Source organism: Acanthaster planci, linkage group LG11 (genome assembly GCF_054643075.1).
Source record: "Acanthaster planci isolate LZ-2023a linkage group LG11, COTS_SCS, whole genome shotgun sequence".
Lineage (NCBI taxonomy): Eukaryota > Metazoa > Echinodermata > Asteroidea > Valvatida > Acanthasteridae > Acanthaster > Acanthaster planci.
In genome coordinates, this window is record NC_141787.1 from 16,743,510 (window position 1) to 16,770,273 (window position 26,764).

Consider the following 26,764-nt stretch of genomic DNA (forward strand, 5'->3'; position numbering starts at 1 on the left):
AGTACATGTAGTTTTTTGCTCTTTAACTTCGAACCAGGAAATACAAACATTTTTATAAATTTTACTAAAAACTCTTGAAATTGCCTCTTTGGGTTTAAATTAACCAATTAATGGGTGGTCAGGTGTAGTGAATAATCACTCCAATAAAGAAGTGTGCGTGCTTCGAATATCCTATCATTCTACTTTAAATTGAGCTTGTTTTGGGGGTAGAATAAAAGAAATCAAAAAAGAAGGAGCAGAATAAAAGTATTGCAATGGTAGTCATTTCTATGCCTTTAGGTAGTCACGATGCTTTCACTTTCTTCATAAGATCATACAGAGTTTAAACTGAGTATTATGTGGCATTAAAAAGTTGACTGTGATTGTATACAGGTGAATTGCTGGTCAGTGTGCCAGTCTTAAAAGTTGAAAAGTGACAATCAGAGATATAAATATAATGCCTTGAATGTAATGATGGATCAGGAGCATTCTGTAATACTTTCGATGCGGTGGCTTAAGTAAATAGCAAGCATTAGTAGAACAAATATTTAAACTATAATCTTTTGGCTGAAGTAATCAATAACTCAAAGAAAAAAGTACTTTATCTCAAAAACTGGAGTATCGTGAAACTATCAACATGATTGTTAGTATGTCAATCTCAAGTAAACTTTGTTGACTGGAGCTCAGAAAAAAAAATGGAGAATGGAGATATTATTACTCACCCACTCAAGACACCAAGGATGAGGTTCAACATGAAGAATGAGCCAAGGATGATGAGGGGAATGAAGTACAACCAGACAAAATAAGGTCCTTCTGAATCGTTACACTGTCACAATCAATAGAAAAAAAATATTTTCAATCTCTTTCAAAGCTGAAGTTTCAAAAACTTCAAGTTTTAAGAGAATTCAATTATTTGTCTGCAAGAAAACTGCTCAAGCTCAGCTACATTTCAAAATTGTTGTTAGGCTGGTGAAACTTTCATGTAAAAGTGCTTAGTGATGCTAAACTGTCTAAAGCTGAACTGCCCAGTATACACACCCAACCCAGTTCAATACTACTATACATAAACCAAAGCTGCTGTGTATTTGAGTCAAAAAGAGAGAAGCATGCTAAACTGGGACTGAAATGTGAATTGGTGTGTTGTGTTACGTTACATTTACCCTAACACTCCTCAGTCCTCTGACAGGTGAAGGATTGAGGAGTGTTAGGGTTAATTAAGAACATAATTATGAACACAGTTTGCACCAGTGTGAAATGGGTGGAGTGATTTTTGTAACTTACGTTGTACATGATGTCAGTCCAACCTTCCATGGTTATACATTGGAACACGGTCAACATTGCAAACAACATGTTGTCAAAGTTGGTGATTCCAAAGTTAGGACCTTCCCAATATTCAGAGCACACAGTACCCTCTGGACACTCGCGACCAGATGTTTCATTGCCTTTTCCACATACTTGGGGGTCCTCGCCTTCTGTCTCAGCTATCTTTCCTGGTGTCAGGGAGGGAACAGAAAGAAAAGGAAGCAGGAAGTCACACTGATGACAACTGAAAGTGTGGGCAGAGACCAAGAACAATACTCTACGTGATGGGTGCAGTGAGACTGGAGTCTAGTTTCATGAACCACAGAGTACAAGAATGTACTCAGAATAAAATCAAAATCCACAGGGAATCAGTCACTGCTTGGCTGGTACCCTGTTTTAGCTGAGCAAAATGTTTTTCTGAGGTTCGATTTTATGGTAAGCCGCTCCAGGTATCCACCAAGAGCTGAAGTGCACCAGTGACCTTCAGCGGCAAAGAAGCAATCTGCTGGCAGAAAGTTTCCAAACTGGGCTTGGCTATACACCCAGTGCATGTAGCACGACCATAAATTCCAACAGAAATTGATTGTACATGTTCGGGACACCCTACGTCAACCACAAATGAATCTGCATGCGCAACAGCAGAGTTCCCACCACAGGACTGTCTCGGGTACGTAAAAAATGCCCCCACTTGTTCCCGCACAAGCGGATAGAAGGATTTGGGATTCTCAAGCATGTACCTAGAGTACCAAACCTATAACAAAGTGCCTGTACAGAACCTTTGCATGGCAGCCATGCTGCAGGGCAGTTCTTTTGTTCCACAGGGAAATCTCCTTTGTGCATACTCTGTGGAACAAAAGCACGGGCTTACAAGATGACAGTCATGCAAACCCTCTATACACAGATGAGGGTGATGAAAGTCTGCATCATAACAACTAACAAATACAAAACAAATTTGTTTCCCATGGACGGTTTACACTGCGAGTGGACAAACGATGCAACTGAGTGATGAACCAAGGTATCAAGGGTGCTTTTTCAAAGATACTGTGCTGACAAAACTCATTGTTGGCAATGGTTCTGTTTGGTGTGACATGCTGGATTTGGTTAGGAAACCGTTGCAGTGAAAATTGGCATGTTTTGTTGTACGTTGGATTCTTCCTGTGGTATGACGTACAGTTTATGTGGTTGTATTGTGGAAAGTTATTAACATCAAAGATATGCATGCATACAAAATAAGTTTCCGCCTTGAGTGAAAATATAAAATATCTGGTGAGATATTTACACAAGTGATTGTCTGTGCAAATGGGCTCTCCAGGAGTTAGATGGGATGATTTGGAGAACTTTCATGAGACTATTTAATGAATTGGCCTTTCAGTGAAGCCAATAGTATGCTAGCCTATGATTGGTAAAGATAGTACTGCTTAAGATCACTGTGCAAGATGGGGACAGAAATACTTGTGATTTGTCAGAGAACTGTTCTGAACTCACCAGTGCTTGCACCATAAGCGTCAGCTTCGAAGCAGGTGTAGTGGAATTTACCCTGGAAAAACTCCATGCCCGTGATGGCAAAGATGATAATGACAAACAAAATAAGCAGACCAATTTGGAGAAGGGGAGCCATGGCTTTGAGGATGGCTTTGAGGACAACTTGCAAACCTGTCGGCGAAGGACAAGATGAAGGAAGAACAATTAATGTCTATTCAAAAACAAGAAATGAACAGCACAAAAAATAACGTCAGTCAACAGAAATGACTCTACTTTTGTTATCAGGGTAGTAACCAGAACCTGGCATACAAGAGGACACAATTGTTACACGGTTAAATACACGTACACATACATTTATGTGCAATGCTTTTCAATAATGTACAGGTAGCTTACTCATGAGTGGACACTTTAGTGGAACAAAGAAACACCACCTCTCTTTTATCCTCCATTCAGGAATGGGAACATGTGAAGTGAATTTGTGAGTGGCGTCTTCTTATTCATCTTTCGATCCCCATCTGACTGTCCCTGAACTTACTTGGGATGCCTGATACTAATTTCAGGGGACGAAGCACTCGTATAGCTCGCAGAGTTCGAAGGTCTGGCGCACTGGATGCATCCCCTTCCCCTTCCACTAACCCCCCTATGAAGGTTACAAATCTGCAGTGATGACGAGGGGGAATTATAGAGGGAGGAAGGTGGGAGAGGAAGTTAGTTTGAGGGAAAGTTATGGAGTGTAAATTATTTGATCAAGATCCCATCTCACTGCATTGATTTTACCACATCTACAGAGCTCCTTTCTTCATTTTTAGTTTGAATCCAACCTTGTGCACACACAGCACTGCACTGTCACTCTTACATGCTTTTCTTTTTCTTTAAAACATTTTCATCACTTTTTTGTTCGGGATGTTACATCAACATCAAGATATTTCAGGACTCTGCAATAGCCTGAACTTAACTGACTGTCTTCTGCAACCTACTGTGTGGAAAACGGTAATGAGATGGCACCTTTAATGTTAAGGACTTCTGAATTAAAACAAAACTTTATTTTCAGGTAACATTGTATCAGACAGCACTTCTTCACATTTATCTCAATGTACAAGTATTATGGGATGTTTTTGACAATAAACAAGTACACAATACCAACACTGTCAGTAATACCAAATTTTACAAGCACCATATATTTCAAATCTACAGTTTTGTTAGAAATACCAAGTGAGTTTTACAAATGTACCATTTCAAATCTGTGCTGTTAATAAAATTTATCTTCACAATTAATTAAATAGTTAACTAAAACAAGATTTTCAACTGAGACTAATTTTTCTCTGAGACACATTAGTATTACAAATGAAAATATATTACAACAAAATATAGGTAAGAACTACACGTAGGCCTACATGTAGGTATTTGGGTCATGTACAGAATCATGAAAGAAAAGATATGTACTGAAACATATATATTGGAGATGAAAAAACACAGAAATAAAATGTGCAGTTGGACATCAAATATGAACATAAATTTAAATGGGACATATTAGCTCACACCTCGTAATTGAGGACAGTCAGCATATTATTTCACAAACTTTAAATTGGTACAGTCCAAGACTGAGACTATTCACAAGCCAAAAAACAAATGGTAAAATGTTTCTCAATAAGACGGGCAGAAAAATTTATTTTGAAATGTTGTCTTAGGAACAAAGATATCATTTTCTGACAAAAACACAAATCAAAGTTCTTCTGCCGTGTTATAAAACTACAAAATGTGAGTCTATGTCAGGTTGTGTGTTTGTTCACATGAATTTTGGAAAGAGAAACATTTTTCTTTTTCACGGCTGTGACTTACTTTGGAATCCTGAGACTAATTTAAGTGGTCTTAAAACGCGCATTGCCCGAATGGCAGGTTGATCAAAAGATGGCACAAGAACTGTCAAAAGACTGAAGGGTTGAAGATAGTGACGATCATGATGATGATGACGATGATGATGCAAGGCAAAGCAACCCCCCCCAAAAAAGGGCAAAGTAAAGAGGGAAACACAAGCAGAAGGAAAAAGATTAAATGAGTTCATCGAGCACTATGTCTGCACTCCTGACTTCATCGAGCACTATGTCTGCACTCCGGTATCTTCATAGTCATGACTTGAAAATCTACTCTCTTACTTAGATCAAGCTAGTGTGAGGAAAAGCTGAAGACAACTGTGCAGAAAGTGTCTCAGCTATTGTCAGCGCTGGGTCAGTTATTCAGGTACATGTTGTGACAAATTTTTTTGAGGCTAAGAATGCAGGTTATTCAATACTTGAAAAAAGGGAAAATAAGCAGAGTGTAGCAGTCTGGCAGAAAAAGCTGGCCAAGAAGGAAATAAATAAATACAAAGTAAATGCAACATAAAGCAGTCGGCATCTGAATGCCTCTTTTTAACTCTTTGGGTCTTGGTTAAAAATTTCTGTTAAAGAGAAACGTTTTAGAAGTAGCACAATCAGTGACAATGTTTTGAAAGCTAAGATATGCAGGAATGCTGATGATTAATAGCTCTCAATGCTGGTAAATATCTACAAGTATGAACTAACAAACAGCACTTAAGATATTTACATGCTCTGTTATGTTATGGAGATCCATTTAACCAGCTGCTCTATGTGAATGGATGCATTTTGGTATATGGTACAAGCTACATGCTTCAGATAAAAGGGTTCTCTTTCTTGTCCTGTCCATCACAAAGTTCTATTGTCTAATCCATTATACAATTTGATCTGACCTCAGGCTTAATGATCCCTTATAATGGACAGGAGGGGATTTATTTAATGCACTTGTGTGGACACAAAGTAAGTTGTAAATGTAAGTCACAATATTCAGGCTACGCTAACTTATCTGACCATAAAATGTCACATTCACAACACAATTTTCAACGTGGCAGCCTGTTGGATGCAATGACAGCTGATGTCCCAAAGTCTGAGACAACGTAAACAACTAAAAGCGAAGCCTTTTTTTTTTATTAACTGCCTCAAAGGAAAGATTATGTCGCCTGGAATAATACTGCTCACCGAGTAAACCTTCATCTTTCAATATGCCTTCATTTCACACGAAATTCTAGGTGAAATTCGAAGTCTTGTAAGTGGCTACTCATCTTCCGCGCGTTCTTCATGTTGGCTTGACTTTTGACCTTACTACTAGCTGGACGTTACCACATTTTTGTGAGGGGTGTCGCAATTGCAGCAAATACAATCAAACGCTAATTATAGCTCTCCAGTTTTGCTCCATAGCCTGTTTTTAATTACTACCCGCGCAAAAAGTAAAACAGTTCAATGAGAATAGCCTTTATTTTTGACGTAAAAAAATAAAAATTGCAATGTACCAAAAATACTGGAATGAACAAACGACTAAACAATGAAGTGATATGAACGATTGAAATTAACAACAAAGTAAATGAACAAAACGTTCATAACATTCATATCATTGAAACCTGTTGTTTATCATTTACAAAAAATCGTCAAAAAAGCCGATTTTTGATATGATTTTCAGAAAAGGGACTTACCCGGTAACTACAACTACAAAATCCATCAAGTTCCATCCATTGCGAAGATACGACCCTTCGTGTAATACTAAACCAAGGGCGGTGATTTTGATGCACGCTTCGAGGCAGAAGATGGCCAAGAAGTAGATCTCCGTGTTTTCCTGAATATGAACAATTAAGTTAATCGTGTCATGTTGTTCCATCTCATTTCTAAAAAGTCTTCATGTTAAAAAAAAGAAGATATTTGTCTTTATTGGCTAATCAGCTGTAATGAAAGCACGAGGAAAATTTCTGGTGTTGCAGCTGTTAAGTTTTTAAATTTTTGCAAATGATAATTTACGTCACACGAAGGGGGCCATTTCCATTTTCGAATAAATGATGTTCTTTGTTTATTACCAAAGTTTCTCTTTCAAATCAAAGTTTGTGTGATTGACCAGGCAACCACTTTTGTTTTATAATATACATGTACAATGAAAATCAAACCAAGTGCGAATTCAGCTTGGCTTTACTTTTTCATGTTAAGAGTAAAATCCCCTCACATAGGATTAATGGTGTCGGACAAGGACGCAGAATGAAAATACGCATGTGCAATATGACACCTTACCACCTGCGTTCGCGTTCATTTCACAGGTGGTGTTTCCATAGGTCTATGACAGTCTTGACAAGGACTCAGTAGTCTGCAATACGCAGAGTCCAACCAATAAAGCGAGAGAATTATCTTTAAATGTAAGCAGTTTGCGAGTTGTTGACATTTTCGTATACGGAGATCTCGTGAAGTGGAACGGCGTTTTGTCATGGGAGGAGAGCATTTTAGGGTTAAACGCACGTTTTCGTTTCAGTAAGTTTTAGCTTTTTGAAAATCCGACTTTTTTTCCAATAGTTAAAAGTTACTGAAACGCAACACGAACTCAAAAAATTAATAAATGTGTTATTAATAGTATACATATTTATTTATTTATTATCTTTTTTGCCCAACTTTTGACGTTTATTGTGATTTAAAATGACGACACATCTAGCTTTGGCTATTTTCAGTTGTTTTTATAAAGTCCATGGTGTATTTTATGTGCATGTTTATGCCGGTGGGTTCTGGAAATTTGGCATTTTGCGGGTAATTTCAGTGGAAATTCGAACATACACTTTGCTTTTTAATAATTTAACCTCATTATATTGAATTTTGCTAAAGTGGAATGATTGTAGGCGTCTAACAGTAATTGGTTTTCGAATGAAAAGTTATTTGCTCACAAGAATTGACTCAAAAACGACTGTGTGAACGACCGTAACAATGTTTGCTTTTCATTGTTCTGTTTTCATGATAAAAAATACATTTATGCAAACTTTGGGTTAACTAATAACTTTGTAGAGAAGATTTCTGGGAAACAGTAATTCAAGAGATTAGCAAAACACAAGAATTCTTTTACAAATGGAAGAATCAGGACATCGGTCATTATTTGAGACTGGTTTGGGAAGACATTTGCTACACAACAGCTTCGATGTTCGCGTTTCATCCTGCGCCAATAGAGCGGAGTTTAACACACTCTGGATGGCAGTCGAGAAATGATTGCTGGTGCTTTATCAGGCCTCTGGCGTGGACTCTATAGTCCGTGGCCGGATAGTCAGGGTCACTTTTGGCCTTTTGCCCTGTATATGCATATTTCATACCCTTGATACCAAGTGCTGTCAAGCAAGTGCAAAGGCAGTCAGATAAAATTCTGATACTAGTTTGGCCAATTGTGTCGCTCGCAATGCATCACCTCACACAATTAGCCTACGTGTGCTTTGAGTTGGGAAATTCAATACTTTTCCGAGGTGACAAGGTGACTACTCACAGTAATAATCAACGTGATGGACGATACAAAAATTTATTTGTCAGCAAACTGAGCTGCTTTTTTCGATATTTCAAACGTGCTATTCCCTCTTGATATATTTACGAAATTTATGTTAACATCTTCATTGAATGTTCCTTCGAAACCAAGGATCTTAGCATTTATCACAACCAGCACAATGAACGTCTGCATTTGGCGCCCTCAACGAGCTTGCGCAAGAGTTCCGTTAAGGCGACTTACCAGTTCTTGGGACATGGGTGTTTTGTCTTGCATTGGTAGATGGACCTCTAGCGCTAAGACCACGCAGTTTGCTATGATGGTAGCTAGGACTAGATACTCAAACGGAGTGCAAAAAGTAGGTTAAGGAAACCAATGGACACGACAAAACAATATTGCCACACTTTCAAATGATAAACAATGCCCGCCATACAAATTTTGCTAGAGAGATAACAAAATTTACAATCTTAATCCTATATAAAACCTTTTATACTAAAAGAGGCAATGATTGCTTTTAACATGTTCCTTGTTGTCAACGTTAAAATTCAGTATGTCGCAACCTACTGATCAACAGTATTTGTATGTGCAACCTCACTGTTGTCACGTCATGGACATTGCGTATCTGCATAAATTATGTGCATAATTAGACAAGCTTCGGAATCGATATTGCACAGACATTAAACTACTCAATTATTACGATGCATATGGAGGGACATGTAAACAAGGGGTTATATATTGATGTCTGTCGAATTATCCATCTAAAGCTTTCATTAGGATTTACCTGTTCACTTCTGGACATTAAGGGCAAAGTTCCACTAGTTTTCAAGCGTTGGTGCCTTGAAAAGCATAATTGAAGGGGAATAATAGTGTTTCTATATATTTGTTTTGATTTCATGAGGTGGAGCAGAAAGAACCGCAAAGCAACAGATCGATCGGTGTTTCCTTCTGTCTTCATTGTTAGTCGTTGCTGTTAATGTTCTTTCTGTTGCTTTTGTTACCACGAGCATAATTCCTTTACTTTGTCACAGCTGTTCATGATATTATACCGCTCTTCGTATAACTGTCAACTAGGCCTATTCCCCTTTCCGCTCAAGACATCGACGAGATAAAGCCCCCGTCGTTAAAAGGTCAATAAGCAGTCACCGGTCATCACACAAGGTGTTATGATGATGCTGAGTCACCAAGACCGATATTTGTCTCCTGGGATGTTGAAGAGGAGGATACATCCCTCTTCCTTTGCCATCATCCGGCTAAGAAGAAGTTTAGAGGGAAGATTTGAAACAATGGGATCAGGGGGCGGATCCAGGGGGCGTGGGGGGCGCACTCCTCCTTTTTCACCAAAGAAATTAAAATATATTTTTTAAAAAGAGGAACAAGAGGGAGAAAGACCAAAAAAAGGGGGGGGCATACTGCCTGATATTGCACCACATAGCGCATAGAATCCAAAAATGGCCCGGACCCCCATCACGCCGTAAGGGCTTCGCGCTACGTATTCGCGGGCATTTTACCATTTGCTGCTTTCGTTCACGCACCCTTTTTGGAAAGTCCGGGATCACGCCCTCCCCCCTTTTGGGAAAATTCTCGATCCGCCCCTTGGGATGAAATCATGAAGTTTGAGAGCGTGGGAATTAGGGATGTGTTCCCTAATAGATTTTGAAGTTTTGGCTGAGTTTAATGTTCTATTAAAAAAAGTGACATTCCCTTCAATTCAAATCATAAAAAATTTCAAGGCTACAAGTCCAAATAATTCTCCAAAGACTGTGTGCTTTATTGTTTTTAAGATCTAAAACACCGAAAAATTGTCAACACGCTTAATCAGAATTTTGTTTGCTTTGCAAAATTAGAATTGTTGCCTCGTTTGATTCATTTTGGTTAAGTTATTTTACATTTACGATCTATGTCGCGTTGCAATCGTGACCCTCTAATTTATGTTTTCACTATTTCCCAACTTCCCGGTCAGATGTAATGTTTACTGACAGGCCTATATAGATATTAACTCTTAATGTGCCGATGTGAATAAACGAATCCACAGGCACAAGACATAATAACCTTTATAAACAATGTTATCTTTTAGTTTCTAAAACTATTTTTATTTAATAGCTTATTAAGCGTGAAAAGAAACATGAAAATGGTAAATTTGGATAAGACGTCAATATAATCAAAAATGAGGGGTAGGAGCTCCAGTTATCGCTGCATAGTTGGAGGAAGTGTGCGAGCCAACTGACCCTAAACCCACATCCTTGTTTAGCCAATTACGAAACAGAAAGCAGACGCAGACAAAATGGACATCTACAGCTGGGAGAGTGAAATGACCCGAAAATCCTCAGTTCCTCGTCACACAATTTTTTCCCAGAAATTAGCCAGTGGATATGCTCTGTCCGTCAAGCGTCATTCCTGTGTCGCAATAATGATCATCAAAAAGGGTACCAGACGCCTGATCTGGAAAGTGCAGAATGTCGCTCACGTACCACGTACGTGTACCTGTTCAAACTTGAATCCAGTATGCCACCAACAGACTTAGGCGCCATATTGAATTTCAGTACCATCATTAATTCCGAGTATTTCTTCAGATATTATAGCCCAGATGAAAATCCATTAAATCTTCCGGAAAACAGAAAGATTTGACAAAACTCAGGCGTCTGACATTCTAGTTTCCTGTATAACCGTCGCTTCCTCAACCAACCGTGCAACAAGCAAGCGGATTTTACCCGCTTCTCCTATAATCAAAATGGTCGGGTCTGTTGGTGAATTACGAGACAAAATTACTGAACACGGCGTAAATGCCAAACTATGCCCGATAGCGCTTGGGGTTCAGAGGCCGTCCAAGCTTGCAATATTTCAAAAGAAACCATGTTAACATGAACATACAAGTTGTGTTTCCTAGATTACGTAAAGTGAATGATTGATTCGATATTCATTTTATGGGCATGTTGAGTTGAGTAAACGATTTGTAATGTGATCTGGGAAAATCTTTCACATTTTTGTTATTTTATGCATATAATTAATGAAAGCTCTATGCTGTTGTCAAAATTGTTTCATTCGGATTCTAGGATGTCTATAACTGAAGTTTACATGCTACCATGATCAGTCTTTAAAGTTCCAACATTTTACTGAGTTTATACGAAAAAGGAAATGGACGATAACAAATGTTACCGCAGGCCTATAGTATGCAAAAAACGGAATTTGTATAAATATTTCAAGAATGACAATTAAGATATTTATTTAAAAAATGGAATTCAAACGTCAAATAATCCAATTTGGTGAGACGACCTTGAAAGGCCATTTGGTAAATTTACACTAATAATCAACCAGAAACAGCCGAGTTAAACATAATTTTCAATTCCTGCCGGTGATCGGTCTTATTATTTCAATTTTAAGAGCATACAAAGATTAGTCTTATTGAACCCCACAGCCCTCCTAAAGAGTGAAAATTCAAAATGAAAAATTTGGAATGCCGTGAAGTGCATCATCATAATTTCAATTTAAACAGCGTCCACGGTCCCAACTCCCAGCATACTGTTTATAAACTCGAGCAAATAAATAGTTTGGTATGCAGGTTGATTGTAAAACAGCAGGGGGTGACAAGTTGCTTCCCTACAGACATGTTGCTTTTGTTTTCAAGGAAATGAAATCGCCAGCCCGGGGGTTGTCATGGGGATTCTTTGCAGGGTGTAAAAAACTGCCAGAAGAACAGTCATTTTTTAACCCCCCCTGACCTACATACATGTATATGTCATAGGTTATAAGAGGTAAAGGCTATAACGCAACGTAACTGGATTGTATAACAAGAACTATGAATAGTTAACAACATGCAAAGGTTGCAGAAGGATTGTACAGTTCCAGTTTTTTCCTTCTGTTAATTAAAACCTTTATCAATGAAAAACAAAGCGGATACGAGGGGTAACGCAACTTCTGCGATTCAGCTATAAAACACTGCAATTCGGTAAATCAGTCCCACCCACACGATTTCACAAATAGAATGATTCCATCTAAATGTTAATTTATTCCAAGGAAATGTCCAAAGTTGAACCAATCTAAATAACATAGCACTGAACCCCACGGAATCTTGACAATGATGCCCCTTCGGCAGTTTTGGTCGGGCTCGTGACAAAACAACATCGAATGACAAATCGAGGTGGGAACGTGCATTAAATGATCGGGGTATAGGCCTATGCGACACTTAAACAAACGGAAACGTGCTAAACCTCTCCAAAATTTCACGAGACTACGGTGAAACCTCGTCAGATGCACGAATGGGGGGGGGGTCGGCTCATTTAACGCAGAAAGGTTTCGGTTCATTTGAAAGTATGAATGCAATATTCACTGCTTGCAAACTATGTCAACAAAGAAAATTATTATTGTATTAAGATTGTACTTGAATTCAGAAGACTTACATGTGTCCGAATTTCGTAAGGTCCACATTACAGCATTACAGTTGATGGTCACAATGAAAACTGTGGGTATCTTTAGGGGTTAATGACACTTGACTTATGAGAGGCGTGGTACTAGGAACTCGGCAAAGGGGGTCTGGTTAAAAGGTGTCTCTCAAATGGCAGGGATTAACAATGAGGCATAAATTCGCAATCGTTCTTGTTTCAACATTGTGTTGCCGAGTCAGGTACCAAAGTAGACTTTCATGAATACTCTCCTTACAGAGTCCAGTGACCAATCCGATGCTATTACTGCTTTCAAAAATGTGCTAAACAGGGACAAGTACCGGTACTCTAATAGGGGGCGTATTTAGCCAAGGAATTTAGAAGAAATGTTTCAAGTTTTGCATATTTCAAGGCTTTTAATGTAGAAAAAAAAAAGAAAAAAGGGGGAAAACTAAAACCAAAACTAATTTGCACAATCATCAAACCATTTCAGTTTTAACAATGAAAATGTTGCTATACACGTACAACAATACGATCCCTGAAAATGAGCCGTCGATTATTTCAAATTAGCTCACTGACCAGACCTCAGAGCTTGACCGAGTGCAAAACGGTTTCAGGGATACTAGGTTTAAACTTGCGTGTCTGGACGAAAATGTCACCGTAGACATGATTGATCCATTGTCATGACTGTAAGGAAGCAGATGCGGCGTGTTCACTGATAACCAAGACAACGTGTAAGAGTCTACCTGGGTCGGTGGGCGTCATCAAACACAGGCACTTTACAAATATCAAGTCGTTTTGCAGTGAGGTAGGCCCAAATGACATTTTGGCGTTCCAAATTGGGGGGGGGGGGATTTCTGGGAGAGGCACAGCGTTGGGGAATTCCATATTGTACAGACTTTCTGTGGAATAAAATGAATTTGGGTAGAAATAGTAAAATGAAATAATAAATTACGGGCTTTACAGTGCAGCTGACTTGCCAACTGAAATAACCAAAATGATGTGACAGGCAATTTTCGAGATTCGAAGAGTGTGACATCTCAACAGAGTGAAAACTCAGGCTGAATTAAGTCTTACGCGTGAATAAGTATTATACACACATGTATTATAGTTAGTTTGCGGTTTCCACATGGTTGACCCTAATTTTCACGGAAACCTTACAAAAGAAAACGGCAGTGCAAATATAAGCATATGGCAGTGAACAAAAAAACACCGGCGAACATTACTCATAACCTTGCAGACCAAAGAGAAGAAAGAGGCTGAAAATCAACAATTTTTGTTTGAAAATACCTTAGAATTACCACCTCAACCGTTGTTATTTATTGCTTTTCTGCCCCCCCTCCAAATAAAAACAATTCTTCGTGACGCCCATAACAACACACCAAGACATGTGAATGAACATATCGGTCTTTGAAACAAAATCAATTGTCGACCTTGTATCAACTATTCTATTCGAAACATCACTGGACTTCTAACAATCGAGGTAAATATCGAGAAAGAAATGGAAATCTTGATGTTGACAACACGCGAATTGGACATTCATGGATAAATTCACCCGAGATCAGAAAAAGAGTCTTAATCACAATGACCATTAACAGCTGTGCTGAGGGACACGTCCACAACGATCGGTGTGTGGGTATAGGCCAGAGTGGTTTCACACGTGCATACAAAAACAATGGGCCATGATATTAAAAAACAGATACCACGAATCGGTAGAAAGCCTTCCGCATGAATGAGCGTTATCCGTGGGTATATGTATGGCCTCGATGTACATGACGTAGATATAATAATCTAGAGGACACACTGTGAAGTATACCGGCATTATTAACTGCGTTGTGTAATTAGTTTGGTAAAGGAACTGGGATGAACAAAACTGCACTTGAGAATGGCGTGGTACACAAGGGAAATGACAGATGTGTCATTTCATCAGGGCGAAACCAGTAAGTGCGTGTCCTGGCTCGAGATCAGCATGGATAAAAACATTGCCAACGCCTCTTTTGGAGACCACGATCTAGCCCCTTTAAGAAGATCGTATATTACGTTCTTTCACCTGAAGTGACTCCAGGTCCTTTTTATCTGTCATGCACCAATTCTATCACCACCCACTTTGATTTCCGTGTTTTCTGATTAACCTTTTGGAAATGTCCCCCACGGGTAAAACCTGAACATTCTTTGTTGTCTGAGGGAATTCAGAGTTGACTATAACTGGATAAAAGTTAAAAATTATGTGTTCTGGAAAGCTACAGCCTCTCATAAATACCCTTAAATTGAGCAATGGGTCATTTCATACATCAGAAGGAATAGTAGAAAAGAATAACAAATTGAAATGAACTCTTTGGGATTATTACCTGAATAAGTTTACTATACAGCATGGAAAAAAATCATTCTGGATATAGATGTAGCATCAGCACCACATTTTGTGCTCAAAATTGTGCAAACTCCTTTATGTTACACGGCGTTTGTTCTCTCTAAGCGGTGATATTTTATTCTTTAAACATGCTGCCCTTCGGTTTTTACAGCATGTTGGAAATGATTCTGAGATGAGTGAAAGCAAAAAGCTTGGAACGTAGTTGGGTAAATAGTAGAGATCCGGGTATTTATTTTGTGACCCTCAATTTACACACGGTAGTGCAAAGGCCTTCACGAAATTTAAGTCGATACACCAGATGTTCGTGCAAACGACGATTATGTCATGTTTGTTTATTCATGACAAATGCCATCATGGTGTCATACGTGGGCAAACATTCTTTTTCCTTCTGGTTTGGCATCTTAATAAACATGAATGAATGAAAAGCCAATGTGTAATTGAACAGTGGTATTTTGCTGGGTTTTACCATTTGATGGCAAACATTGTTTTGACATAACAGCTGCAGAGGGAAATGAAGAGGAAAATCACCCTGCAATATGTCAGTTTTGCAACTTGTCTGAAACCGTGAAACGTACAACCGAAGTAAGAAATGATACAGTTTTCACGCAATTAGTCAATAAGCAGCTTGAGGTATCAATAGGGTACAGTACCCTGTCTCATTGATGGACTACAGAATCGTAAGTCTTTGCAATATTATTCAGAGAGATTTTAAATTCAAAAACTTCACAAAGTTCGATTTTCAAGTAACACCAGCCTACCTGACACTTAGGCCGTATAACCAAAAGGCTAAGGTAAGATGGGATTTCTTGTACACTTGTTTAGGGCATAATGGGTGAGAAAATATACTGACGTTTGCCCTTTGACAGTTTACCCTAACTTGCAACAAACAGTTTTCCTGATTGAAGTGTAACCCGTAAATTTCCCGGACATTCTGATTTATACTAGGCCTTAATAACATTAAATGAATTAGTTGTTTGCTATTGACACGAGCGTGGTAAATCTACAAGAGCTTTAAGAAGATAATCAAGTTGTTGTTTTTTTCAAACATATTACCCAAGGAATTATTGACATTGATATACTACAGGGAACTAGAGATATTTGGGATTGTTTGGAACTTACATTAGTTCAAATGAGCCTGTGGTTGGATTAAAACTTGGAGGTATGAGCACCAAGGAAAATTCAATTTCGAAAAATGGTGTTCAAGAGATATACATTTGCCAATTAAACGGAGCAGTAGTGTCAGTATCATATCATGGATGTAGTGGATTCATTTGGTAATTTTTAATAGTAACTTAAAGCGGTCCAAGATTCTTCAAAATTCACTTACCAAAGGCCAAGAACAACTCTGTAAGCTCGCATTAAGAAGGCTCTACATTGCAATAAAAAGGATATGGCCATTCTGTCAACCACTTGGCACATCTTCTGATGAAGTTTTGCTCACTGAAGATGAACAAGGATCTATTGCTTCGCAAGACAGATAGAAAGAAGCCGACAGGTCCTTTGAGCTTCTTGGATCCCCCTCCTTTACCACCTCCGGCGTGTGCTGGTGAGGTTCCATCACCGCCAAAGCCAGGTATGTCCAAGGCATCGGAGAATGGTGAGGTAGGTGCCGAGGAAAGGGCGGCCATCCTGTAGGCATCAAAATGGAGATCAGCTCGATAAGGATGAAGGTGCTGGCAATGAGGAAGTACTGAAATTGTATACTATCATCTTGGGTTGCATTACATTATGTTGGTGATGCAATGCACAGAACTCAAAACTCTATTACACTCAGGCACAGAAGTGTCAAGACGATACAGTCTTAATAATAATATTCACATGGGAATCTCTCGCGGTGCGCTCAACACGACATTGGTATCAACTTTACAGCCCGCCATACAATTCAACGGATACAGACACTTTACACAAGCGGCTGTTCGACTTCTAATGCCTTTCGATATGTTATTCCTTCGGCCATAGTCGGAGCGTAAATTACATTTCGATTTCCCAGCAATCATTGTCCTTCCACACAGCTCACACCAGAACGATGCATAACACGATGGCCGTGGATGCTTTCCCCATATTTTTCCTTCGCGTCAGTATACGTATACGTCCTTGCTCCGTGATATCACCATTATTTCACAGGCGCGCAGCTATGCCAGACCACTTATACATATTTATAAGTGAAGTTATGCAGGTAGTACCACCATCATTATCATTATCTAGTCAATATGGTAATGCAATGTTGGGCAGAGGCAGCACGCGGGTTCAGACAACCTGCTTTATGTTAATATAGCCGAGAACACAGGGCCACCCTGCAAACGCTCGGATTAATAACATACTACGGGTGTAAGGCGAGATATATGACACCCATCACGCTTCCATATGCATGTGTTATCGTACGGCGTGTGGTGCTTGCTATCTTCTGCTGAACGAGGCGTACCAAAGCGCTTACGTGTTATGCATCAACATAGCAATAATGCGGGCTAAGTTAATTTTTAGATTTTTGTGCTCAACAAGAATTGTTCGCTTGATATTCTGTATGAGTAAGGTTTAGTATCCTGTTCCCCATAAAATACAACGGCGTAAGTTCACGACCTAAAAGTACATGTCATTATCAGAATGTCTGCTTAAAAACCATAGTTGGTTCTTGCAAAACGAATGCAATGACTACGCATTTCCTTTTTCTCCAAATTGACAAGTGACATTTGAATATATGCAGTAGTGATATTGCTGGTATGACTGTTTTATTGCCAGCTGTATGCTGTAAAGAAACTTTGATAATCGCATCATTCTGAACGGTGTCTGTGCTGCATTACAGTTCATAAACAATGTCAACTCGTTTATAGTAGGCTGGTATGTAAGTGATAATGATGTTTGAATTTCACGAAAAGTCATGCTGCTTAATTGCTTGGCCAAAGAGTAAACCGTTTCTGTTAGAAATGTTCTCTTTACAGATTGTTTACTTTTGAGGTCCTTATTTTACAATCCTTTGACTACGTATTGCATAGTTAGAATAAATAAACATACACAAATGTAGCGACATTTCAGGTGAAGCAGGGAAGTCACGGGAGGCAAGGGAATACCTCCCATAAACAAAATTTAAAAATAAAAAAGGACAAAAGCGGGGACAAAAGCTTTTAAAATTAAAAGGAATGAAAAAACCACCAATGGTTTTGAAAAAAATGGCCCCATCCCATTGTTGTTAATCAATTCTCAGCTAATGAGGTCTGAGTTAATTCTCCCGAAAGAAAGTGGTTTGCCCCTTGGAAAAAAATCCTGACCACACCCATGATAAACAGTTACCGGTACATTCATCTAGCTTTGTATTCTTTTTTTTTTAAGAAACAAAGAAATTTATACGGAATAAACTGAAATGAATGTATCACGAATATCCCATTTTTTATGCTTTTCGTGTCCATATCGTGTAATTTACGGTATAGCGAATAAAATTCGTAATAGTCATAAGTGATAAAATGTTTAGAATTGTTTAGGAAGCCTGAGACCATTAATTGGCGAGGACTATGTTGAATTACGTCATCCTTCGCGCTAGTAGGTCTATAAATAGAGGTGTATTTGGCACAAGGCTATGACCACCTTTACATAAATGAATGGCTAGAAACTCGCGATGGAACACCTGTTTTTGCAGAGCTTCATTATAGACACTGTCGATTGCCCAAGAAGTCCAAGTAAATATCAGATCTCATAAATTATTCCTTTAATCTTGAATTGCTGTAATGGACGTGTTGCAACCTCCTCAATCCATAACAGACATCCGGGGACTACGGACACCTGAAGATAAACAGACTCAGAGGCACTCCGAAGGGTTACAGATATAGGATTGTAATGTAGTATTTGGAAGTAGAGAAATGCAACACTGTAATGTTTTATTAATGCATACATTTTCTTGGGGTTAACAAAATACTTCTGATCCATTCCTTGTGGGAGGCTGACGCACCACTGTGTTATAGCTTTATGCTCGACACTGTTTGACTTTATAAAGCCAGACCATGCTGGATAAACAGGAAAATCCGATTATATCTCCACTTTGGAAAATACCAAAATCGTTTGAAATGTACTTCAGCAAAGCCTAAAGTGCACAGTATGTACGTTCAACAGACGAGGCAGGGCCTTTTTACGAATGCAGATCTCAAGAGATGTAGACAAAATATATTGACATAGTAAACATGACAGAGTTGACCGCCTATTTGCCAAAGCTATGCCTTACCTACGTGTTCGAATACCATCATATTGCACACTTAATAATCGATACTTGCAGCAACGAAGGCGCACGCCATAGTTTTGATTTAAAATTACAGAGGATCAAATAAAAAGATGATATTATATGAGTGGAAGTTTTGATACATGTAAGCATTTAGTATCCTAACTTGTTTGATGAAATACGTTGGGTTTTTTCCAGTATTTTTTATGGTGAGGCGTTACATCCGTCCCCCTCTATGGGGCACTTACCGCTTTATATAGAAAATCAAAACGTTCTTTTGTTAACTAAACTGTGGTTATACAATGGAATCCTCCAAACATTTGTTGGAAAACGATACAAAAAGAAAGTGAGAAAAGCATCGATAAGCAGAGAAATTGACCCTCTGACTGAACAGTGAACGGCTCCCCTGACTGGTCAACCCTCACTTGGCATCCCTTGGAAGATAATTGACAAGGAGCCACTCTTAGGACGAAATCCTAGCCCGTCCACCGAACCAAATTCATCATTCACTAACCCCTGGAAAACTTCCTTCTTCCTTCTATTATGAGCAGGCGTTGGTTGGGTTTTAAACAATCGCGGACGACAGGTACAATGCTATCAGTCGTCCCAGGTTCTCTTAGAGATCTTGCTGGGGGAAAATGCTGTCAAAGAGCCCTCACTAACCGAGCCAAATCCCTGAGGAAATTTATCCTAAACGGAATACTCACGGAAGAGATCCTTCATCAGATGAGAGGTCAGTGGATGAAGAAGCTACAGTGGCACTCATGATGTTGGCCGTGGCAGACAGGACTGACGTCCATAAACTACCTACGCCATCCTCGGGTGCATTTTCTCCAAACAACATTTTGAGTTAGTCGGTTTCCGAATCATTCAACACAAATAAAGTCCCCCGAAAATCAGCTACACAGAGAGCACAAGATCATCTGGAAAGCGCAACCTCGAAGCAACAATATAAAGTGCAGAGCGATAAATAAAGTTAGGATACGAAGTACATTGTCGGTCTTTGAAGGATGTCATCGTTGCGTTGGAAAATCCGAAAAGGCTTCGGCCTATACATGTATGTAGAATTCCTTATCAGATAAACAACAGGTACATCTGAAGATGGACGTGTGAATTATTCCTTGGCTGTGTAAAACGAAACAAAACAAAAGTGGTTTCTTTGTCGGTATAGGTAAACCGCTCAAGGTGGCAGCAACACGACCTATGGACTCATTAGAAGATGATCACTCTCCTCAAAATTCAAGTGTCTATAAGATAACGCAGATGAAACTGCACACTGACACAACACACACGCTATACGATGCCACCCGTTTTGGTTTCTTTGTAGAGAGCTCAAAATAATATCCCAGTTCGTTGATCGTTCAGTGCGAAATGGCATGCACTGTAGAACATCTATAACTAGTCGGCCATTTTGGCAGGATAACACAGTGATACTAGGATCCTTTCAACAGGGTCACGAGTACATGTATATCGTGGATCTTTATTTAGGTTGTGGCTTTTCACACACGTAACTCTTTTGTCACCATGTTTGAAGAGGTGAGTAAACTGTTACCTGACGACTGTGTGTACACAACCGCAGTGGAATATTCCTATGCTGAGATAATCATAACAAAATTTTATTTCCATATGTTGCTGTATAAGTTATGTTCGAATCTTATTCTATTTAATTCACAGGAATCTTATTCTATATAATTCACTGGAATCTTATTCTATATAATTTATCTGATCTCAAGACTGTGAAACAGTTTTCCCATAGTCACAACGTTTTTTCAGTACATGTGTAGCTCGCTGTATAGCGAGTTATATAGCGAGCTATATTCTGAGATACCACAGGAGATGTCAAAAACTTGCATCAAAAATCGACGAATAAAATAGAAAAATTGTACGTTTTTATGAACAGACAACTGAGGATCTTCGCTTGCAAACAGACAACGCCCTCTGTTGACTAATAAAAGAGCTGTTAACTGACGGCGGGCAGGCATGCTATTTTTAGAATTAGAATTAATAAACAAACTACATTAAAATTCATAAGGGGATTAAAAACAAAACATCTATCATCGTTTCTTCGATTTTTTTTTCCGCACAATTAAACTGAAGCGTCTCCATTATCCTATTAAGGACAAAGTGGAAGGAAAGCATAGTTAAAGCTTGGGCATGTCTGAAGACGAAAAAAACTCACACCGCGGAGGTAGGAAACTTATTGTATCGTGTAACTTCGTATATCGACGACGTTTTTAAACACGTTGGGTAATAGGTACAACTTCGCCGAACACAAATGTTCGACTTGAATTTTTGTAACGTATTTGGATAACACAGAAAAAGTGATGCGGCAGAATACAATCTAGTTTCAAGGGGAAACAGATAAATCCTAAACCATTCCGCATCTTCAGATGTGACGCTTTCCAAGGGAAGGACGCAATAACCAGAAAGGACGGCGGCTTGAGAAGGAGGCCACGAAATGCGGCTGTCGAAGGCGATGCGGGGGTCACCTTAAGGACTAAGGCATTGTGTGCCTGGCCCCGTGCACTAATCTCATCACGCGAAGATATCACGAATATGTCCGTGTCACGTCTGGCGGCCTGGTTCTAGGCGTAGGACGTAGATTATTGGAGATTGTTGATAGAGGGACGAAACACAGTATTCCAAGCAAAGCGACTGGTACCAGCCTTGTAACCCAAGGCTATAGTAAAACCAACTAAAGTGGGGACTGGTGTAACTCTACCACTGAAATCAGCAGTAAGGAACAAAGTTTGAATATTAACGAATCAAAGTGCACAGAGAACAAATACCAGTAACTGTTATTGCTGAGCAACGCGTTAAACGTCATTTACAAACCGTGTAAAGTCTTATACCATGCATGCAAGAGGATGTCAAATAATTTATACTGAAATGTGATCACGACTCATCGGAAGGAATGCCATGGACCTTAGAGGCGTCATCAGAAATCAATATCAAATGGGTCACACGTATTAGACTTTGGGGGTGTTGCATGACGCCATTACAATTCTCCAGATCTGACTTGTAAGGCTGTGTCAGAATTACTCGGATGCGGCTTGAAATTATACACAACTCTATCGAAAAATTGCTGCAGCAACACCCATACACACGAGTGTTCATAAAAGCCACAGCCAGGAAATTCTGACACGTCCTAAATGTAGTGGTGTGGCTGGAGAAACCCTCAACCAAAATCACAACTGTGGGTGATGATAGCTCCTCAAACAAGATTCATTTCCATTTCTTCAACTCAGCACCCTGAATACTGAACACAGACAACAAAAAATAATCTCAAACGGCAGATGACATACCCTCATTATTCTTCACTCTACTACAGCCATAATAACGAAACGAACTATCTCCATGGATGCACAGACTGGGAAATTGCCGCTGTTACTATGGTAACAAAATGCAAAGCTGGTTAGAACGACAATCTATTTTCAGAGTCCGTGGTCTGGCATGGTACATCAATGTGCCGGATCCTGTTCATTGCTGTTCCCGTATTTAATATAACCAGCACAACCAGGCAATAGGTACATCTTAGATATGAAAATACGTTGTCGTCCATATTTATCATTGTTTTTTATAGACAAACAGTTTAAAAATACTGCATTGTTATCAACCCTAAACATGCTCAATTGAACAAGATTTTTGTTAACTAAAACTGCATCTAAGGGTGAAGATTAATTGGATGTAGACGTAAAAAATTGACAACAATCGTTAAGAAAGTATGGATGTTATATAATAAATCCACCTGTCGTGCAGAAACAATCAATAACTCAAGGTGACAATTGAGTGCCTTTCCGAGCCAAGCGAAAGTGAAAGAGCTAAATCTTCACTGTTTAAATCACAGGAACTTTGGCCCAAACACTTCAAAACCATCTGACAAATGTCAAGGATTAGATTATCCTAAACAATGGCCCAGGGCTAATTATAAGAAGACCTACTTTTTAATGCACAAAAAAAAAAAAGACGAAGGCGGAGCAAAATCTGTCTTTTTTTTTAACCTTTAAGGTAATTTTAAAAATGGAGGCATATATAGTCTGGGGTATTTTTAAACTTTTTTTTTCGGTCAACACCTTAAAGGCTCCGAGTTTTTGCCCGGCGTGCTTCTGATTAACGCAATTGCTTTTCGTATGCTTTGCGGAGGAACAGTTGGCAAGATTCCAGCTACGTTGGAGGCGTATTACGAAAATGTTGCGTTATTATGCATTCATGTCTGCTTGCAATAATGGTTATGATGTCATTCTTCGAAAAATAGTGGTCACGGATATTCCCGCGAGCATATTTGCAATTAGTTATCTTTATTGTTAAAATTAAGTTCTAGCGCATTAATTTGAGATTTTTCTCGAAACGTTTTACACCAATATCACAAATGTGTATATCTAGCACAAAATGGACATTTACATCGATAGCTGTTATTTAATTGATACCGTTTCACCACGTCCACATGGCCTAAATCTGACCGTTACAAGATGTTCAATACGATAGTGCTTTGCAACGCTATACAATACCATCATCATTATTCGTCAGTGAGAGTATTTTGTCTTCAGGTATTTTCACCTGAGTGAACGTTTATCTTCTTGTTTCAAAAACGCGTAGGGCTGTGCTACATAAGCAGTAAAGCTTACTTAGAGCAACTCCTTTATGTCTACAGGATAAATGGAAGCAATTCAATATTTCAAGTAATGCGTAGAGTCAATGTATTAAAAAATTCAAGTTGCAAACAGATATTACAGGAATTTCCCCCCAAGAATTTGGTTCTCTTCTCTTCATTACAGTTGCGGTACCGGTACCCCGCTGCGCATGCGTAGCTCGACGGCGTGCTGACTAAAGCCCATGGGGAGCTTATTATGCATAGAATGCAGTCAAGCGGAACGAGGATGAAGCCACCGCAGTGAATAAGACATGAACGTCTCCACGCTTGACTGAGCAGCTAGGCTGGCGATGGGATGTTTGCCAGCATCGCCGCATCCTTAACTTACAGCAATACTTCTCATCTCAGCCGAGGCGACACTTTCAAGGGACGACATGCACCCGAGAGCAAGATGCATTTCCTGACCATCGGTACTATTTTTTTCTCTCCAAGGAGGAACAGGAATTAGTCACTGGGCCGATTCTTCCCACTTGTAATTTTATCAATTTGTAATTGAGCAGGTTGACCATAAGTAGGCGTAAACAGACAAGCGAACATCATCAGTAACTGCAGAGTTTGTTCAATTTGGCTAATACAGACGTTGACGTCTTTATCAGGAACGGCAACCCCTATGTACTGTAATATTTTTTATGAAAATGTCAAACCCAAGTGGAAGGAAAGTTTAAAATTGCAAATCTCACCTAAACTATCAGATTACTGATTAGAATGAAACCTGTTTCAATATGTTACTAAGTCCTATTGATATATCGGACAGGAAAAATGCCGTCATTTCATCAGTAACATTATGTTCAAGGTGGCCAATGTAAACAACTCCATGTTTGCACGTCTGCACAAAATGCATATTTCACACAAGACACTTGTAAATAGCGACACTGGCAGAATATACATGTCTCTATTGACACATTCCAATAAAATGATAATTTCAGTGAAGTAACAAAATGTGGTAATAATGGGCACTCGTAAAGTGTATTTCGTTCCTTCGGTGACCAGATAAAAGGTTAAGTCAATGTTAATGTTTAGTGTCTGACATCAGAACACCAACGATGTATCGCATTCACGGGACCATTTGAACAAAGTAGGTTAATTATTAATTTAATAAATGTTAAACTTAACACATTATAATCAACATAATTTTTACATTCTGGCATATGAAACTTTTTTTAAGTGGGTGTTTAAAAAACTGATGAAAACGTTGTGCATGTCCGAGATTTAATTTCACAATTAGTCAAATAAACAAGAGGACAGACTAGTTGTGGGCACTCGTGAACACAACACAGAAATATCGCTAGTGATTTGACAGCACAAACCGTGAAACTGTGCAGAGAGATTAACATAATATTTTCTTCAAGCGTATACGTTTTGGTGCAGATAACTGGTTAAATGCAGTGACCTGTGTCAGGGAGCGGCCTTTACGATGTAATCGCGCTCATCATACAGATTGCGACATTCTTGCCCGAATCCACATTTACACGAAATCACAGCTGAGAAGACACGGTTTGATACACATGTACTTACGATTTCTGGAGAACCCTGTTTGTGTGCTCGTCATTTTGTAGTTTATCGAAATCCATGATCTCGTCCAAATAAAACAGCCAAATTACCGCGACGCAAGGTAAGAACCGGTGCCTCCAGTCTAGAAATGTTTTACCAAGGCAACCGATTCCTCACACATCGTTCATGGCGTCGTTTTCCCGCCCAAAACTGTTGCATATCGTCTGTGCATTCTACATCAGTTCTTCTCACCTTATTCCATTCTGACAAATGCAGTGGATAAACACTTTAATCTTTATTGATATAATTATTTCATCCACAAAATTCCAAACATATCGTTTTCATAAATTTGGAGTGGTTAGAAATGAGAGTCAGTTTCTGTGTTCACCAGCTGCTCTGTGCGCAATGCTTGCTTCCAGGGGATCGATTGCACGGTACACTCCGCGTTAGGGGAAAAAAATCAACCTCACTGGTTTCCTCGCATAGGAAGTAACTACCATGACTGACTGGAAACCAGCGACAGAGTCAACGTTCAAATGCAGCCAATTTTAATATGTCAGACCCGCCATGCGGTCTGGTCGACTCGCTATTACTGTTACCAATTGCAGTGCATAACGAAGGCACTACTTAATTATTCTGTCCCGGTGTAATGTATTGTATTGTCAATATTTTATTCATATCTGGAGGTGTATTCTCCGTGGAATGAAGAGGAAGATAGAGACTCACGGTACGATATTAGAGAAAATTTATAAATTATCGGTCAATAATAACCCATGCGCAAGATCAAAGTGTGATTTTCATATCAAATTCTTTAGTCATTTCGTTTCCCCATAGCAATCCACTAAATCAACCAGTAAAATAATATGTAGGGACAACATCTAATATTCACAGTCCAAAATCACTCAAATTAGACCCAAATGTGAGAACAAACAACACTTGCATAGTTCGGCGAACAATTCATAATTTTGTTCTACAAACACATTCAATATATCAGAGGTGTCTATAAGCCTATGCACCATACCCGTGAAAGAAAAGAAACGGAGAGAGAAATTGAAACAAAACATAACCCTAAAAGTGCAAGAGTCATTATCCAACGACCATTAATGGGAAAACCTCACTTTATCCCCATTAAGTTTTTCCGTCTATAATATGGTTCCCTCGAAATATCAAGATAATGTCACGGCATGAAGGCGGTGCGATCGGGACATGACATGCGAACAGGACTTACGAGAACAAGCCACTGTCGAGTCATCGTTCCAATACTAACAAGAAATTGAAAATAATAAAATATATTTAAACACGAACAGTTTACCAACGGTGGAAGGCTGTATTAGTATTTATTCTCATCCAAGCAACAGAAGGAATACAAGGTTTATTGGGGAAGAGAAACCATGCTACTATTTTCTTTTATGCTGATAACAAAGCATTGTAATTGCCAGGGTGCAGTTTTTCAAGGAAGGGACATCGTCGTAATTTTCTGGCTTTTGTGTAACAGACTAGTTGATTGGTAGTATAACATTATAGAGCTGCAAAGTTCTACTCTGTATCCTTTTACTCTCGTACACTTCAATTTCTGATATTAATTAACTGAT

At 39.0% G+C, this 26,764-nt stretch overlaps 1 protein-coding gene and 1 long non-coding RNA gene across 22 annotated transcripts in view; one reads left to right on the top strand and one right to left on the bottom strand.

Annotated features, from left to right (window-relative positions):
* Positions 1-26,764, bottom strand: part of LOC110976375 (voltage-dependent calcium channel type A subunit alpha-1-like) — a 160,910-nt gene that overhangs the window by 80,268 nt on the left and 53,878 nt on the right. For 16 of the 21 annotated variants that reach the window (XM_087143281.1, XM_087143283.1, XM_087143282.1 and 13 more), the window contains 7 exons: positions 16,222-16,458; positions 8,329-8,434; positions 6,287-6,426; positions 3,299-3,420; positions 2,767-2,934; positions 1,261-1,469; positions 702-805 (listed from right to left, as the gene is read on the bottom strand). In XM_087143281.1, coding sequence (XP_086999407.1) covers positions 702-805; positions 1,261-1,469; positions 2,767-2,934; positions 3,299-3,420; positions 6,287-6,426; positions 8,329-8,434; positions 16,222-16,458 — 1,086 coding nt within the window. Of the gene's footprint in view, positions 1-701; positions 806-1,260; positions 1,470-2,766; positions 2,935-3,298; positions 3,421-5,795; positions 5,913-6,286; positions 6,427-8,328; positions 8,435-16,221; positions 16,459-16,804; positions 16,947-19,737; positions 20,440-25,196; positions 25,603-26,764 lie in introns of those variants that run through there. The other 5 variants (XM_087143292.1, XM_087143299.1, XM_087143290.1 and 2 more) reach the window with 5 other exon arrangements.
* Positions 23,108-24,812, top strand: LOC147797516 (uncharacterized). The gene is made up of 2 exons (XR_015427186.1): positions 23,108-23,577; positions 23,806-24,812. It is a non-coding gene; the product is annotated as an uncharacterized LOC147797516 (long non-coding RNA).